Here is an 18,943-nt window from a genome sequence, read left to right as displayed (position 1 = left end):
GGAATCTCTGCTGAGAAGCATCCATGGCAGATGGCCAGATGGAGAAGGACCTGCGGTGGCTGCAGCCAGAGAACTCAGCCGGTTTCCAGAGATTCTGGCATTCGCCCTGGAGGATGTCCCGAAGTAACCCATCAAACAGCTTCGCCCCAGAACATGTGCAGAGTGCCTTTGCTTCATCACCGAACATAGGAGCCAACTCCTAGGGGCCGTGGTCCCTTCGCCTCCCCCTAATAAAATATTTGAGGGGGGTTTCCCTCAAATATTTTATTCAAATTGGCACCCCTGGCACCGAACACTCGCAGGCCATTTCCCCCACTGCATGATCTGGGACTGAGCTGGAAGGGATTTTTGTCGAGGAGGGTGCATCACCAGGCTTCAAGAAGAAGATATTAGCAGGACAATTATAGTGTTCAAAGTAGCCACAATATCCATTTATCTGTACCACTTTGCATGGGACAAAGCAAGAATAAGCAATTGCGGGGTTATCCATAGCACCTCTTGTAACTTACCTGTTCTCTTCAAGGTTTCTCCCACAGAGCCCCTTCCTTTGCTCTCTTTACACATCACTCGGTGGCTCACCTGGCTATTCCAAAAATTAGAAGCCTTGATTAGATTTTAACACGTGCTCGATGCAGGGATTAGAGAGGTCTGGCACTCAGCTGAACACCACAAACTCATAATACTATTCAAGGACAATGTCACGAATGCTACACTTGGCCTCTCCCTCTCCTCCAGCTACCGCTGAAGAGCTAAACCATGGGTAGGCAAACTGAGGCCCGGGGGCCAGATCCAGCCCAATCACCTTCTAAATGCGGCCCACAGATCAGCATGTTTTTACATGAGTAGAATGTGTCCTTTTATTTAAAATGCATCTCTGGGTTATTTGTGGGGCATAGGAATTCATCCATCCCCCCCCCAAATATAGTCTGCCCCCCCACAAGGTCTGAGGGACAGTGGACCGGCCCCCCTGCTGAAAAAGTTTGCCGACCCCTGAGCTAAACTAAGGACCATATTGCTGTGAGGTTGCCTAGAGGAAGGCTTAAGAAGAGACACAGCAAAAGCAGATCATTTATGAAGAAATAGTGCCTGGGTTTGCTTGCTTCCCCGTTTTCTTTTTCCCTCTCCCCCCCCCAGCTGTCTATTTATTAGCTGCAAGGAGTGTGCTGTTTTTTAAACCCTGCTATATATAAAGCCCCTATATATCAGGAGGGACGTGGGTGGTGCTGTGGGTTAAACCACAGAGCCTAGGACTTGTCGATCATAAGGTTGGTGGTTCGAATCCCCACGTCGGGGTGAGCTCCTGTTGCTCGGTCCCTGCTTCTGCCAACCTAGCAGTTTGAAAGCACGTCAAAGTGCAAGTAGATAAATAGGTACCGCTCCGGCGGGAAGGTAAACGGCATTTCCGTGTGCTCCTCTGGTTTGCCAGAAGCAGCTTAGTCATGCTGGCCACATGACCCGGAAGCTGTACACCGGCTCCCTTGGCCAATGAAGCGAGATGAGCGCCACAACCCCAGTCAGCCACGACTGGACCTAATGGTCAGGGGTCCCTTTACCTTTATATATCATGGGGACCTTCATGAGACAGACTCAATGCTCCATGGGAAGGGCATCCAGTTTATGCAGCAGCAATGATACGAAGCGTGGTGGGATCGCACAGGGTGCAAAAGATCACGAGAGCTAGAAACTTAGGATTTCAATATGTTTGGAACTGCTCTTGGCATGCAAAATTGTGAGCACTTTCAAACAAGTTTACCAAAGGGAGATCTCAACCTTTTAGTAGTAACTTGCTAAGTAACTAACAGCAGAGACTGTGCGTTTTTAAGTGCATTTTGTGCATTGACCAGATGCCGTGTGCACATCAGGAAGGAAAAAAATAATAATAATAAAGACTGTAACAAGACTCCATTGGAGGCAGCTCTTCTCCATTACTCTTACCCTCTGCTTCTACCTCGAGGAGAAAGTGTTTTGCACGGGCTGCAAGATGAGCATCCCATTAATAATTTAACCAACAGGGATTGGTGGAGATGCTGCCCTGCAATAGTAAGGCCTGAATATGTTGACTTTGCTGCGATAACTGGCCTTCGCTCTCTGTTGCGTGGTTCCTGGCGCCAATGCTTCTGGTTATTGTAGCTCAACTGTCTTTGTGTCTGTGTCTCTCTCTGTGTCCTTTGCCATTTGAAGCACTGTGGATTTGAGAAGCGACAGTGGGAGTTTTCTCTTGTCGCGTTGGAGGCAGCAAATGCAAAGATTCCTTTGGCTCAGACATTAAAAGGAGCAGGAAGGCAACAGCTTTAAGATCAGATACCTGGAATAACAGGTTGGGAATTGCCCAAGAAAGATGTTAAATTATTTTTATATGCCACAACTGCTGCTCAAATTTTATTAGCTAAGAATTGGAAAACACAAGAAGTACCAACAGTGGAAGACTGGCAGATGAAAATGATGGATTTTTCGGAGCTGGCCGATCTGACCGGAAGAGTCCGTGACCAGAAGGAGGAGGAATATCAGGAAGAATGGACGAAATTTAAAGACTATTTAGTTAAACATGTTAAGTTAAATTAATTGTAGATGCTTGCAAAAAAACAGATAGGCTTAGGATTGAAATAGGTAATGTGATGAGTTAATATGTTTAATGCGGAATGTGAAAGAAAGAAAGATGTTAAGTGATTAAGTTAATTTTATTAGAATATTGGTTTTGGAAAGCCATTCGAATGATATCCACTGAAATTCAACCAGGGGGATACGAGGAAGTCACTTAACAATGTTAGAATCCTAGAATCATAGAATCATAGAGTTGGAAGAGACCACAAGGGCCATCGAGTCCAACCCCCTGCCAAGCAGGAAACACCATCAGAGCACTCCTGACATATGGTTGTCAAGCCTCTGCTTAAAGACCTCCAAAGTAGGAGACTCCACCACACTCCTTGGCAGCAAATTCCACTGTCGAACAGCTCTTACTGTCAGGAAGTTCTTCCTAATGTTTAGGTGGAATCTTCTTTCTTGTAGTTTGGATCCATTGCTCCGTGTCCGCTTCTCCGGAGCAGCAGAAAACAACCTTACTAAGTTTGGTTTAAATATGGTTGAGATTTATGTTTGTTTGTTAAATTTTTTTTTGGAAAATCAATAAAAAATATTGGGGGGGGGGGAGATCAGATACCATCTTTCCATTGTATTACACAAAGTGATTATAGGGCAGCGATGGCCAATTCTAGGATCTGACATCTCATTAAGGAGGGCTTTGAGAGGAGGAGGAGGAGATGGATGCTACTTTGCAACTGTGCTGGGCTGGTGAAGAGGAAATTTTACACCCCTCTCTCGGAAAAGTGAGTGGGTGACACTGGAAAGAAAACCCACCCTTTGTGGAAATATATTCAGGTGCCAAGGCTCAAAGGGTTCAATATTTCTAGATAAAGTATTATTATTATTATTATTCACAATTTGACCTGCAGAACTAGTCACCCCAAAGGAAAAATACAGAGCGCGGGGGGGGGGGAGACCTGTGGCCCTCTAAGTATTGTTGGACTACAGCTCCCATCATCCCTGACCACTGGGGATGATGGGAGTTGGAGTCCAACTACATCTATTGGGCCACAGTGAAAATGTGTGTCCCAGGCTTTTAAGAGTCGTCTACCCATGTACTATCTGAAACCAAAGGCACACATAGGTTGCCAGATGTGAAATTTTCTTCAGCTCTCCTACCCCACTATTGGGTTTTCCCCCAGACTGATGTTTCCTCTGATTTATTGCCAAAGAGTGGGTTTTCCCGGAGAAAGCAGCAGGGCAAAAGGCAAAACCACTTGGAAAAGCAGACAGCCACCCAGACCCATACTTTCTAAGTACAGAACAAGCAGAAGTGTGGATGAGCCCTTATTAGATGTCTCTGACTGCTTCCACACAGGTATTTATTATGGGATCAGGGCTCCACATATATATCCATCTTTATTTACCCCCTATTTAATCTAGATGTGTTTCTGGGAGAAATTGGGGCAGGGAACCCCATATGGCTAATAATGACCTGCTTATAATATCTTGATGACCTTTTTGCAATTTAAGCCCCCATCTGAAATCACTCTGTTATCTCCTATGTCGCTTGGCTGACTTGCCTAAAGTGCTTTATTAATGCCACTCAACACTATAAAACTGCCACAGTACTGTACCACACCTTCAGATGGCAGCAACAAAAGCATCTTGCTCCCTCCCCTGTGGCAGAGGCGCTGCAAAAGGAATAATTTCCCCTTGTTGGCATTTATGGATTTCTCTCTCCTGTGCAGAATATTAAAGGGTCATCTATGCGGAAGTTCCTTTTCTTGTTTTCAGCCCTGTATTGCTATCAATTCATCACGGCAATCTCAAATTTTATTTCTGTCCCTCAGGCACTGAGAGTTATTGCAAGTTTCCATGGCAAAGGCACTTAGGACTCAGCTGGACACTTGTTCGGGTTAGGGTAGAGTAGCAGGAGAAAAGTGCAAAAAAATGTTGCTACATTTATTGATAGAGTCTGTTGTGTAAAAAAAAATGATAGAAAGAGCAAACAGGAAGACATATAAATTTCATGCAGGAATTTCAGGGTTCCCCATTCACTCCTCCTCCTCTTCTTCTTCTTCTTCTTCTTCTTCTTCTTCTTCTTCTTCTTCCTCCTCCTCCTCCTCTTCCTCTTCCTCTTCCTCCTGCAAAAAAACAGAAACCAGGAATATGTCTTTGCAAGTCTGCACTAACAAGTGATCTCCCCTCAAAATCAGTCTCTGGAAGAGGTATATCCTTATTTCTTCTGGAATAAAAATTACCATAATGAATTGGAAACCACTTCAGACAGGTGAGGAATTGCATTTTTTAAAAATCCCACAGTAAAAAACAAAACCAAAAAGGCAACCCACTGCACATAGAAAACGAGAAATTCAGGGGAAAGGGTTTTCAACTTAATGTTTTCCCTGGTGTACAGTGGTACCTTGAGTTACATACGATTCAGGTTACATACGCTTCAGGTTACAGACTCAGCTAACCCAGAAATATTACCTCGGGTTAGGAACTTTGCTTCAAGATGAGAACAGAAATTGTGCTCTGGCGGCGAAGCGGTAGCAGGAGGCCCCATTAGCTAAAGTGGTGCTTCAGGTTAAGAACATTTTCAAGTTAAGAACGGACCTCCAGAATGAATTAAGTACGTAACCAGAGGTACCACTGTACTAGTTCCTACAAACATAAGTTTGGAAACCCCACCTGCAGTCTGAGGTAACGCGGCCCCTGAGGAACTCTGCCATATGATTCTGCTGAAAGCCACAGGTCAGCCCTGAGCGTTACGTGGTCCCTGTAGCTGCGCAAACTGGCTGTGACAGAAGTAATGCTAAGAAGAGTATGGAACTCATTCTTGCAGGAGGCAGGGATTGCCCCCAACTTCAGAGAGGATTGCACAAATTCATGGAGGGGGCTATCAAGGCAACTAGCTATGACGGCTATGTTTTCCCTCCACAACTGGGAGGCAGCAATGGTTATGAAAAGAGTTGCTGGAAACCCCAGGAAAGGAGAGTGCTCTCGTGCTTGAATCCTGCTTGCTGGTTTCCCTGCAGGCAACTGTTAAGCCGCTGTAAGAACAGGATGCTGGACTATAATCATCATATTTTTATTTATTTATACCCTGCCCATATGGCTGGGAAACGTTTCCCCAGCCACTCTGAGCGGCTTTACAGCACATTAAAAAATTTCTAAAACATTAGACATTAAAAATTTCCTGATACAGGGCTGCCTTCAGATGTCTTCTGCACTGGCTCCTGGTGGAGTACAGGATCAGATTTAAGGTGCTGGTTTTGACCTTTAAAGCCCTATGCGGTCTAGGACCCTCGTACCTACCGGACCGCCTCTCCTGGTATGCCCTGCGGAGGACAACACTTTGGAGGTCCCAAGTCGCAAGGTGGTTAGATTGGTCTCAACGAGGGCCAGGGCCTTTTCAGTACTGGCCCCGACTTGGTGGAATGCTCTGTCACAAGAGACTAGGGCCCTGCAGGACTTGACATCTTTCCACAGGGCCTGCAAGACAGAGCTGTTCCGCCTGGCCTTTGGTTTGGACTCAGTCTGACCCTTATGTTTCCTTCCCCTTATGGTTTTGATCTATGGGCTACTATTAAAATGAGGCTGCATTTTAAATTATATTTTAACCTGTATTTTAAATTGGTTTTTTATTTTTATATTTTTATTGTAATTTTACTGGTGTTACCCGCCCTGAGCTCTGGCCGGGAAGGGCCAGGTATAAATAAAAAAATATTATTACTTATTATTATTATTCTAAAAGTCAGATACAGTGGTACCTCTTGTTAAGTACTTAATTCGTTCTGGAGGTCTGTTCTTAACCTGAAACTGTTCTTAACCTGAAGCACCACTTTAGCTAATGGGGCCTCCTGCTGCCCCTGCGCCGCTGCTGCACGATTTCTGTTCTCATCCAGAAGCAAAGTTCTTAACCCGAGGTAATATTTCTGGGTTAGCGGAGTCTGTAACCTGAAGCGTATGTAACCCGATGTACCACTGTAGTTGTTTATTTCCTTGACAACGGGTGAGAGGGTGTTCCACAGGGCAGGAGCCACTACCGAGAAGGCCCTCTGCCTGGTTCCCTGTAATCTCACTCCTCGCAGTGAGGGAACCGTCGGAGCTGGACCTCAGTGTCTGGGCTGAATGATGAGGGTGGAGACGCTCCTTCAGGACTAGATGGGACATTGGCCTGATCTAACAGGCTCTTCCTATGTTCTTAGGAGAGCTACTGCTGCCACCAGTCAGTGTGGACAGTTCTGAACTGGATGGACCAATCATCTGACTTGGTATATGGCAGCCAGCCAAATCAAATATTTTTTTGGGGGGGGGCAAGCAAGCCCCGCCTCACATAATCGAGCACAGGACACAGCACACGTATGCCATTTGAATGGCAATGTCCATCACCTTGGGAGGATGGCAGGCCTTCTCAGATATTTGATTGGGGAAAGCAAAGGAACCTAGGAGCTGGCTCTGATGATGACAACTATGTTCCTAAAATACCCTAGAACCTTCTTTTCAGTCTCGGTATAAAGTCTGAGGGATCCATGGTCATATCTGGGTAAAAACACCGAGCAACCACGCATTGTAAATTAGAGAATTTATTGAGGAATGGCAACCGATTGTTCGCCTCCATGTTGGCAGTGGTGGTGGGAACACATTTACTAATGTTGTTGTTAAATCTTCTAGCCCAGTGTTTCCCAAACCTGGGTGTCCACCTGTCTGTTGGACTGCAATTCCCATCACCCCTGGTTCTGGTCTTTCCAGCTAGGGATGATGGGAGTTGTAGCCCAAAAACAGCTGGAGGCCAAAGTTTAGGAAACACTGTTCTAGCCTGATGCGGCACACTATTCTTATGTTCATAGCTGTGGCAAATACCTCATACGGATCAACCAATCCCATCCATGCTCCTCTTTTATGGTCATTCTTGTTGGCTAGTGTGACAAGTTCGCTTGGGTCAGTGGGCAAGCTCCATTAACAAGAGTGTTCTTCTATTTTAAGGAGGTTGGGACGGGTCCAGAGTTTCTTGGATATCTTGCAGATCAAGGATACTCCACACATTAAATCAGGGGTCAGCAAACTTTTTCAGCAGGGGGCCGGTCCACTGTCTCTCAGACCTGGGGGGTGGGCAGACTATATTCTGAAGGGGGGGAAATGAACAAATTCCTATGCCCCACAAATAACCCAGAGATGCATTTTAAATAAAGGCACACATTCTACTCATGTAAAAACAACAGGCAGGTCCCACAAATAACCCAGAGATGCATTTTAAATAACAGGACACATTCTACTCATGTAAAAACACGCTGATTCCCAGACCGTCTGTGGGCTGGATTTAGAAAACGATTGGACCGGATCCGGCCCCTGGGCCTTAGTTTGCTTACCCATGCATTAAATGATATTTGGGAGTGGGATCAGGAATACTGACCTTAGGAAGGATTGGTTCATCGTCTTCTTCGTCAAATGTCCGCTCCTGAAATATGGAAGGATGTTATAAGACATGTGGCCATCTGAAACATCTTCCTGGAACATTCCTTCTCTTGCTATGCATTAAGTGCCCCTGTACCATGATGTCACATTCTTGGAGGCTATTTTTGAATTATCTTTTGAATTATGGTGCTGGAGGAGACTCTTGAGAGTCCCATGGACTGCAAGGAGATCAAACCTATCCATTCTGAAGGAAATCAGCCCTGAGTGCTCACTGGAAGGACAGATCCTGAAGCTGAGGCTCCAAGACTTTGGCCACCTCATGAAAAGAGAAGACTCCCTGGAAAAGACCCTGATGTTGGGAAAGATGGAGGGCACAAGGAGAAGGAGACAACAGAGGACGAGATGGTTGGACAGTGTTCTCGAAGCTACCAACATGAGTTTGACCAAACTGTGGGAGGCAGTGGAAGACAGGCGTGCCTGGCGTGCTCTGGTCCATGGGGTCACGAAGAGTCGGACATGACTAAATGACTAAACAACAATTTATTTGTCTCCTCCTGCATGTAATTTCTATCCTGTCGTTCATCGCCAGACAACCCCAGGGTTACATACATTTCCGTAAATGATACCTGGCAGCTATTTTAAGACTCATCAACCTCCCTGGACTTTGTGCTGTGCTTCCAGAGTCAGCCTTTGCATCTTTCTCAGCGGCCCTGTTACCTGGTCGTCGCCAGTTTTGGGCTTGGCTTTCGCTCGCTCCCTGCGCTTGAGCTCTCCCTCGATGACATCAAAGAACTCCTTCTGCACCCGTGCCAGGATCTCCTCCGGCTTCTCCTCTTCCACGTCCTCTTTCCCCCGGTCCTCCTTGCTCTCTGTCTTGGTCCTCTCCTTAAGACGCATTTCGCGGTGGCGGGCCTCCAGAATCTTCTCTCGTTTCGTCTCCCGCTCAAACATCTGAGGTGCACAGAAGGATTACAGGCTGAAAAGGATTCAAGGGAGCCCCGTAGGTGGAACTGAAGCGGTCTACCTCACGGAGGCTAAATCAGTCATGCCACTAACTTTGGACTACTGTGGTACCTCAAGTTAAGAACTTAATTCGTTCTGGAGGTCTGTTCTTAACCTGAAACTGTTCTTAAACTGAGGTACCACTTTAGCTAATGGGGCCTCCCGCTGCCGCACAATTTCTGTTCTCATCCTGAGGCAAAGTTATTAAACTGAGGTACTATTTCAGGGTTAGCAGAGTCTGTAACCTGAAACGTCTGTTACCTGAGGTACCACTGTATGGGGTTTCTGAGCCCTGTGTTGGGGTCCTGTGATAGTTCATTAACCTTCCTATTAGAGAGATGCAGACCTGTCTCATTTTAAAGATATATGGCAGATCCCATCATTTTTCTACAAGTTTATTTTTTAATTTTTTTTTACAATAAACTAAGGTATTAACCTATATTAATCAGGCTATCAAGAGGCATTCACACAATTCAAGGACACATTCGAGTCATAGAATCATAGAGTTTGAAGAGACCCTGAGGATCTTCTAGTACAATGTAGGAATATGCAGCTGTCTCATATTGGAATCGAACCTGCAACCTTGGCGTTATCAGTACCATGTTCTAACCAACTGAACTATCCAGGCTGAGGAAGCCAAAACACTTGAGGAGGGTGTGTAACAGGGCCATGGCCTTGGCAGAAGTCTGAGGGCTAGAAGGAGAGGTCCACAGGCCACATTCTCAGCACCTGGGCTGGAGGTCCCCTACGCCTGAACTAGAGGAACAAAACACATGCACACGTTCCTGCAAGGAGGTATGTTTGCCTCGCCCCCCAATCTGCCCCCTAGGAAGCAAGAGACACTCACTGCGGAAGCCAGGTTCTTCTCATTCCGTTGCAAGGTACATAGGCCAGAGGAAAATTCCAGCAGTGTCACTGTACCCAGTTTGGAGCCACAGCCAATAAAACGCCCGTTGTCCTGTAAACGCAGGCTGAAGAGAGGATCATCACAGACCTGTTGAAGAAAGACCCATTCAGGAGCAAAGGGTTTGCTGGCATTTCAATGCCAGTACATTTTCAAGGACTGAGTGCTTAGCTCAGATTAAAAGGATCGACAGCAGAACAGATTTTTCAGGGTTTTAATCAAATGCCATTCTGTTGCCCCATTTTGCCACCTTTTGGGGGATGCTCCCCACATTTTCCTTGCACAGAGGTTTTCTCCATATAAGAAAAGTGGGCCATGTGTGTGTAAATTGGCATTTAGCCTGCAGAAATTATGCATGTTTGGAAGCTGTTTCATGCAGAGGCCTTCAAACAAATGTAACTGCGTCAAAAATGCAGCCATTTTCAAACAGGACAAGGCGCACAAGATGAACAAACTTTCCCCTTCCGAGAAAGTGGCTACCTGCTGGAGCCCATACTTAACTATTTGGCTACCGTTGCAGCACCAGAGTCACCCAGAGCTACTGCAAAGTCCGGCAGAAGTGACAAAAACCACTACTTAATTTCAAATGGGCACCAAGCTAGAGATCTTCCAAGTTAACGTTCTGCCTCTAGAGAGTGGAAGTCTCAGAACAGGAAGACTGCAACAGAAGAATCTGAAATGTGGATATGTTTGTTCCCTCTGGAATCACCTTCAAGTTGAGTGTAGGGTCATTCTGTTTGAAGAGGAAGTCCCAGACATCAAGGGTGCCATCCATCTTGGTGGTGAAGAAGACAGCTGGCCGAGTGGTGCTCCAGCAGCCATCTGTGAGGTATGCCATATGGTATCTGCCAAAGAACGCAGCATTTCTTGTGTTTCAAAGGATCCATTTAAAAGACTTCTTACTCCAGCTGCTTATTAAAAGTGAAGCTTGGCATGCAACAGTGTATTTCAAAGGAGGGAAAAGTGTATCTACTGAACCACAGAGGAAACAGAAACCTATTGCATACCCTCCAGTATTTCTCTGATGAAAATAGGAACATCCAATTAATAATAAAAATAATAATGCCGTGTCTGACTGGGCTCCAGCCACTCTGGGCAGCTTCCAACATATATAAAAAAACATGACAAAACTTAAATCACTTAAAAACCTCCCTATAAAGGGCTGCCTTCAGAGGTCTTCTAAAGGTTGTATAGTTACTTATCTCCTTGGCTCAGGGGGTTGCATAACTCCATACCCTCCAACATTTATCCAATGGAAATAGGGGCATCCTAAGGAAAAGCGGGACATTCCAGGATCAAATCAGAAACTGGGACAGCTTCTATAAATCGGAGACTGTCCCTGGAAAATAGGGACACATGGAGGGTCTGCTATTAATTCCCTGTGTTTGTGATGTAAATATCTTGGGCACTGGAATGTACACGGTTAGTCAAAACCACTTCCACAGTCCACTTGAGGGCTGGAATTTATATAAACCTCAAGGTTCCATATTTCCACAAGATTCCTTAACACCCTTCCTACAACCCTTCCGAGTTCAAGAAATCCAACATGCTGCATTGACTCTTCACAATTGCCTTGGCTATGCTCTGAGACACTTGGGAGAGGCAGCTGGTTTAAGAGCAGAAGGGATCTCCTAGTTTACTGCTTTTCTCTGTTGGCGAGAATCACACTGTAAGTTGCACACAGAGGAGCACTGACGTGACATTCTGTTTCAGTGTGCTTTCAACCAATTAATTGCTTAAAGCACGCCGCCTCCCCAAAGCACAAAACAAGCATAAGGTGTAACAGCTATCCAAGGTGGAAAGGATGAAGACAAACACAAAGGGTTGTTTAGATTGCTATGTTGACATGGACTTCATAGAATCATAGAACTGTAGAGATGGAAGGAACCCTGAGGATCATCTAGAGAGGGCCTTTTTGGTAGTGGCACCCACCCTGTGGAGCACTCTCCCGTCAGAAGTCAAGGAGATGAGCAACTCTACAACCTTTAAAAGACATCTTCAGGCAGCCCTGCTTAGGAAAGCTTTTTAATGTGTAATGTTTTATTATGTGGCTGGGGCAACCCGATCAGATGGGCAAGGTACAAATAATAAAATGATGACAATCCAGTCCAGTGTTTCCCAAACTAGGGGTCTCCAGCTTTTTGGGGGACTACAGTTCCCACCATCCCTGACCACTGGTCCTGCTAGCTAAGGATGATGGGAGTTGTAGTCCAAAACAGCTGGAGCCCCAAGTCTGTGAAACACTGATCTAGTCCAACCCCCTGCAATGAAAAGGAATATGCAGCTGTCCTATACGGGGATCGAACCTGCAACCTTGGCATTATCAGCACCACGCTCCAACCAACTGAGCTAAGACTTTGTTGGTAGGCATGCCAGAAATTGACCTTGGAGCACCCTCAAGGTGAAAAAGTTGTGGCCACATTGTAACCCCTGACAGCACCAAGGCACCCACTGTTATGGCCAGCTGACATGTATGCAATTTTAAAAACAACAAGATATGGGCAACACAATGTGTTACCTACTTAGTCCACATGATGGACGATTCTCTGCTCTCTTCTGACCAAATGCGTGCAGTCCAATCCCCAACAGTCAAAAAGTTCTTGGGGTAGAAAGGATTCCTCGTCAGGGCATAGATTGGGCCGTGGTGCCCACTGAACGTGCAGACAATCTTCTCAGCAGCAGTCTTGGCTTTGCGGTTACAGGAAATCACAATCCCTTGCTCTGTTCCCACCATGAACTTGGTTGGCTATGGAAACACAATGGAATGCTATTGTTACGCTTCAGAGTGGTGGGTTCTCTTTTCCTGGACCAAAGAGCAGAGCTCACGAAAGGACTCACGTGGAGTAGAAAGGCAAGTGATGGTGGATTGGTTATTTTTTTATAAATATTGCTGCAAAGTTTGAGGAGACAAGAGCAACGAAGCCCAAAGATGGAACTCAGCACTTACAATATTCAATGGAAGGAGAGACAGAGAGAGGTTGGCCGCCAAAGGATGGACAAGTGGAATTTGTAGATACCGTATTTTTCGCTCTATAACACGCACCCGACCATAAAACGCACATAGTTTTTAGAGGAGGAAAACAAACAAACAAAAAATATTCTAAATGAAACAGTGGATGTATGATTTTTGTGGTTCAGACATGTGATCTGACGGTGAGTTTGGGGTAGCCGTTGGGCTGAGCAACGGAAGAACCTGCTGTCAAAAGCCCAAACAGACACTGACCTCAGCTTAGCTGGCTGCTGAGAGCTCTCAAAAACCCAGGTTTTATGGGAACTTAGACCATGGGACCTCTTCCACCCAATTACCTTGTGACCCTGGCCTTGAAGCCTTAATGGGAGACAGCTATATGTAAGCACATTCTTTCTGAGGTTCTAACCCATTCCTAGGGACGCGGGTAGCGCTGTGGGTTAAACCACAGAGCCTAGGGCTTGCCGATCAGAAGGTCGGCGGTTCGAATCCCCGCGACGGGGAGAGCTCCCATTGTTCGGTTCCTGCTCCTGCCAACCTAGCAGTTTGAAAGCACATCAAAGTGCAAGTAGATAAATAACTACCACTCCAGCGGGAAGGTAAACGGTGTTTCCGTGCGCTGCTCTGGTTCGCCAGAAGCGGCTTAGTCATGCTGGCCACATGACCCGGAAGCTGTACGCCGGCTCCCTCAGCCAATAAAGTGAGGTGAGCGCTGCAACCCTAGAGTTGGCCACGACTGGACCTAATGGTCAGGGGTCCCTTTATCTTTAACCCATTCCTATAAACCAGTCTTAAAGGGGTGATATCACCACACCTGGCCTAAGGATGTCCCATGTCTTGGCCTCATAACTTGACAACAACAACAACAACAACAAATAATTATTATCTATACGTCTGACTGGGTTGCCCCAGCCACTCTGCGCTGCTTCTGACAAATTAAAAGATAAGACCACACACCACAGAAAACCACAGAAAAAGGCAGTCCCTCCACCTTCAGAGTGTAGAGTACGATTCACTAGCTGGCGGGGGAGAAAAATACCTTCGCAATGACAACATTAAATACTATGTTCTTTAGACTTTGTGGACTTGTGTGTGTCTCTCTTCCCACCCCCCGCACAACTTTCAAAGTTAGGCTCGTAGGCTTGTTGGGATGTGTGATGCACAATTTAGCTTCCCCGCTGGTTCTCAGAAAACCTGCAGCCTCAGTGATTAGGGGCTTGCTTGGCCACCTAACAAAGAGATAAAGATGCTTATTGAGATTCAGCTCCTGCTGGCTGCAGAGATTAGATCCCTTCGCAAGCGGCAGCCGATTCCCACACTCCCATTCTCAGAAGCGGCCATTTCAGAGCGAGAAGATTTAACAACAATGTTAGTCGATGTGTTCCTCATGCACCACCGCCAACATGGAGGTGAGCCATATTTTAAAAGTTGCACAGTTCCTCAGTAAATGCTGGTTGTTCTTACCCACTTGCTAGCTTATCCAGAAATAACAATGGATACCTCAGACTTTATACCAAGACTGAAAAGAAGGAAGTCGGGTGTTTTAGGAACACAGATGCCATACACAAAGTCAGACCACTGGCCGGTCCATCTAGCTCGCCTTCCATCACTGCTCCCCTTACTCAGCTCTCTTGCAGTTTACATGTTATATCCTCAAAAGTCCAGTTTGTTCCCTTGTACCTCTCCAATAAGGGATGTGGGTGGCGCTGTGGTCTAAACCACTGAGCCTCTTGGGCTTGTCGATCAGAAGGTCGGCAGTTCGAATCCCCATGACGGGATGAGCCCGTTGCTCAGTCCCAGGTCCTGCCAACCTAGCAATTTAAAAGCACACCAAAAAGTGCAAGTAGATAAATAGGTATCACTCTGGTGGGAAGGTAAATGGTGTTTCCGTGCACTGCTCTGGTTTCGGTGTTCCGTTGCACCCGAAGTGGCTTAGTCATGCTGGCCACATGACCCGGAAAAACTGCGGACAAATGCCAGCTCCCTCGGCCTGTAAAGCAAGACAAGCGCCGCAACCCCAGAGTCGTCTGCAACTGGACTTAACTGTCAGGGGTCCTTTACCTTTTTACCTCTCCAATGCCTAGTCAAATTTCTGCAAAAGAAAATGCCGGTGTGCAGACTGTGTACTATAATATATATATATAAATGATGCCCTCTCCTGTGCTCCTGGTGCACTCAGAATGTCCTGGTTTTAAAATGTGTTTCTCTAGGCACATCTCTATTGCCATTTCACTCTTAAGCTTTTTCCCGGATACTTTTTTTTAAAAAAAATAATTCTCATGTGTTTTCTCTCCTTTAGTCCCCTCCCCACATAGTATCACTTAGGAACTGAAGACAGGGTTTTAGTGGCACCCAAAAACTGAAAGGTGGGGAAAGAAGACGAAACCCTTCTCTAGAACTCAGATACACAGGAGAGAATTCAGAGCAGACTCACCATGGTTGGCTCAAATTCCAGGGCAATGGCTCCTAAAGCATTTTCCAAGATCCCTTTCCTACTGATGTCCATCACTAGTGTTTCAGTTGGTTCAGCTAGTTTCCGAATGTCCCACCACAGGACCTGGAAAAAAGAAATGCCATTACTGATGCTTTTTGAGGGGGGACCACATTATGGGTGGGTTCAGATGGCTAATTTACAACTCGCTGAAATAGTGGCAATTTCATTGGATGAAAGGTTTCTGCCACACTATTAGTAAACTTGATGGTCTGTTTGCTGATCCTTATACAACCCAAACAGCACCATCCACACACAAGAGGGGTGGTATCAGCATGCTTGGGAGAACCCCAAAGTTTGGGGGGGCTAAGGAAGTGACCCTCCCCCAAAATATATACACACAACACAGTGAAGACTGCAAATGATCACTGTCCATGGAATGCTCAGCACGAGTTGGGAAAAACAATGGAAAACCATGGGGAATGGAATGGGGTATCTAAGAAAACATGGCTGGCACCTTGTTAAGGAACTCTCCATGCTGCAACACTGTTTTGCACATCTTACTAGCTGATTTTAAGAGATGAGAAACCATCTAACGACAGCTTCAGGTGAGCAGGCTATTGCTAATTTTAACTATCATGTGGCCAACTTAGTCATCTGAATCGGCTCCCATCATGAACTGCAAGATCTAATATCAAAATGTCTAATCTCTGATCAACAGCATAGTACTGAAGAACCTTCTATGCTCATTCCATCTACAGGCTCTGTTTCCCCACTAGGGATGGTTTCCAAGCGAAGCAGAATGTGACCAAGTATGTATGCTCTTTCCTAGGGCTCTTGTCTCCTGAACTGCTCTAGGCACCAGCCTTTCACCCCCAATATCCACACCCTTGGCCTTCAGTGTTGCTGCTTGTCAACTTGTTCACCGAATCTTCAGATTGGGAGGCTGGAAGTGGCACACTAATACCTTAATTGAATCCTTTGTGCAGAGCCCAGGACTTGCTGTACCCGAAACATTCCTATCAGATTAGTTCAAATCATTCAGATTATTTTGTGCTGTGAAAGCAGAGAACAAGAGCAAAGAAAGGCGCTCAAGGGGCACCACAGAAAGAAGTCATCCAGATGGCTCCAGAAAGCAAGCTGCGTTAGATACTTAGGAGGGAAGAAGAGAAAAAGGAACTCAAAGTTCCTGGACCATCAGGTCTGCAAGGAATTCACCTGCCAACCTAGAAGACTGTCGTCAGGATGAGATGGATTCTATTCCCAGAGCCTCTCCAAGATAAAAGTTTTTATCAGCTGGACAGCACATTCCCCCCCCCCACCATATGGCCTCCTCCATTGGTGGTAATCAGCAGTGGTTCATAAAGGCACCCCCCCTCCAATTTAGAGGACAAGAATCTTTTTTATTATACTAGCTGAAGCTCCCTGTGAAATTCAGTTGAAATTATTCTACAACCCCCCCACCCCACTTCAAAGGTCCAACTCTATGTTCTATCCACAGGAGCCAACTCCCAAAGGCAGAGGGGTCTTTGCAACCCCAATACAATTTTTGAGGGGGCCACGCCCTCCCAAGTTAATGGGCATTGCCATTCAATCAGTGTGTGTGTGCTGTGTCATGTGATTATGTGGGGCAGGACTTACCTGCCCCCTCCCCAATATTTTACTCAAGTTGGATACCCTGGTTCTACGGCATCTGAGAGTTTTAGACTTTCATTAGTTCATGGGTAGGCAAACTAAGGCCCAGGGGCTGGATCCAGCCCAAAGGTAAAGGTAAAGGTACCCCTGCCCGTACGGGCCAGTCTTGACAGACTCTAGGGTTGTACGCCCATCTCACTTTATAGGCCGGTGGCCAGCGCTGTCCGGAGACACTTCTGGGTCACGTGGCCAGCGTGACGAAGCTACTCTGGCGAGCCATAGCCGCACACGGAAACGCCGTGTACCTTCCCACTAGTAAGCGGTCCCTATTTATCTACTTGCACCCGAGGGTGCTTTCGAACTGCTAGGTTGGCAGGCGCTGGGACCGAGCAACGGGAGCGCACCCCGCCGCGGGGATTCGAACCACCGACCATACGATCGGCAAGTCCTAGGTGCTGAGGTTTTACCCACAGCGCCACCCGCATCCTGGATCCAGCCCAATCGCCTTCTAAATCCAGCCAGCAGATGGTCCGGGAATCAGTGTATTTTTACATGAGTAGGATGTGTCCTTTTATTTAAAATGCATCTCTGGGTTATTTGTGGGGCACAGGAATTTGTTCATTCCCCCCCCCCATATAGTCCGGCCCCCCACAAGGTCTGAGGGACAGTGGACCGGCCCCCTGCTGAAAAAGTTTGCTGACCCCTGCTTAGAAACAACCCAATGACTCCTCTCCCCTTTCTTCTCCTTCCTGAACAGTGTAGAATTCTCATAGCACCAAGAAGAAGAAGAGGAAGAAGAGTTTGGATTTGATATCCCGCTTTATCACTACCCGAAGGAGTCTCAAAGCGGCTAACATTCTCCTTTCCCTTCCTCCCCCACAACAAACACCCTGTGAGGTGAGTGGGGCTGAGAGACTTCAAAGAAGTGTGACTAGCCCAAGGTCATCCAGCAGCTGCATGTGGAGGAGCGGAGACACGAACCCGGTTCCCCAGATTACGAGACTACCGCTCTTAACCACTACACCGCACTGGCTCTCTTCTTACTCTTCTCACAAGCCCTTCTTACTTTTTTCTGTCTACTTCTGAATTCTGCTATAGTGCTCCCAGCTACAGATCTTTCCATGAGCGTCCATTGCTCTATGGCTGAATGATTATTTGACGGGCACTGACCCAGAAGCCTTATTGGCTGCTCTTCAGAGATATACACCATCGGCTATATGCACCATCTAGGATACAAGTACCGCCCGCATTCAGTGCTGTGGCTTAGCTGATAAATGCAGATGATCATTTGAACCAGCCAAGGGTACAGAAGCAGCGAGAAGCTCAAGTCATTTTTTTGAAACAACAGAGCCTGGAGCAAAGCTGCAGGAGCACGAAGACGTCTCTAGTTCCTCCGTAGGTCTGGTGCAGCTACTGCACCCCTTTTCCTGAGTATCTATCTATTCCTATAGATAGCAAACTGCAGTATCTGTCTTTTACCTGCCCATCGGTGGATCCGGAGAAGCAATCGGTCCCAGTCTTTGACTGCAGCCAGATAGCATTATACACAGGATCCCGGTGGCTAAGCTCGACTGTGGTCAGTTCCACTGGCTGGCCTCCTTTTCGAGTGTCCCAGTAAGCTGAGGGGCAGTGGAAACAGGAATTGTGGGTCACTTGAAAGATGCTCAGGTCCTTCTTCCACAAACAAGGTTAATAGCATCTTTTGGCTATAGGATTACTTGAGGGTCCTAGCTTGAAGTTGTTCAACATGCATCAAGGTCCTTGGTTATGGTTAGCTCAGTTGGTAGAATATGAGTCTCTTAATCTCAGGTTGGTGGGTTTGAGTCCCACGTCGGGCAAAAGATTCCTGCATTGCAGGGGGTTGGACTAGATGGCCCTCGTGGTCCCTTCCAGCTCTACAAATCTATGGTAATTGGGAAACCGCTCCAAAATGTTAATCTAGCTTCTTTTCGCCACCCACACTGTTCCAGTCTACAGCTCGTCCTCAAAATGTTAACATAAACTGCTTTTATTTTGAATAAATCTCCCCAATTAATTAGATTTCAGGAATATATATTGAGCA

At 46.4% G+C, this 18,943-nt stretch overlaps 1 protein-coding gene across 10 annotated transcripts in view; it reads right to left on the bottom strand.

Annotated features, from left to right (window-relative positions):
* Window positions 1-18,943, bottom strand: part of LOC309526426 (dynein axonemal intermediate chain 2-like) — a 78,606-nt gene that overhangs the window by 46,291 nt on the left and 13,372 nt on the right. For 2 of the 10 annotated variants that reach the window (XM_082212509.1, XM_082212508.1), the window contains exons 7-14: window positions 18,361-18,500; window positions 15,250-15,372; window positions 12,370-12,593; window positions 10,557-10,692; window positions 9,791-9,937; window positions 8,659-8,892; window positions 7,940-7,984; window positions 4,465-4,667 (exon numbers count right to left, since the gene is read on the bottom strand). In XM_082212509.1, coding sequence (XP_082068635.1) covers window positions 4,578-4,667; window positions 7,940-7,984; window positions 8,659-8,892; window positions 9,791-9,937; window positions 10,557-10,692; window positions 12,370-12,593; window positions 15,250-15,372; window positions 18,361-18,500 — 1,139 coding nt within the window. In that variant the 3' untranslated portion in view covers window positions 4,465-4,577. Of the gene's footprint in view, window positions 1-541; window positions 584-4,464; window positions 4,668-7,935; window positions 7,985-8,658; window positions 8,893-9,790; window positions 9,938-10,556; window positions 10,693-12,369; window positions 12,594-15,249; window positions 15,373-18,360; window positions 18,501-18,943 lie in introns of those variants that run through there. The other 8 variants (XM_082212507.1, XM_082212505.1, XM_082212506.1 and 5 more) reach the window with 8 other exon arrangements.

This window comes from Podarcis vaucheri, assembly GCF_965113315.1.
Source record: "Podarcis vaucheri genome assembly, chromosome: 2".
In the NCBI taxonomy this organism is placed as follows: domain Eukaryota; kingdom Metazoa; phylum Chordata; class Lepidosauria; order Squamata; family Lacertidae; genus Podarcis; species Podarcis vaucheri.
The sequence above is the reverse complement of the archived record's forward strand: the minus strand, read 5'-3'. Positions and strand labels throughout refer to the sequence as shown.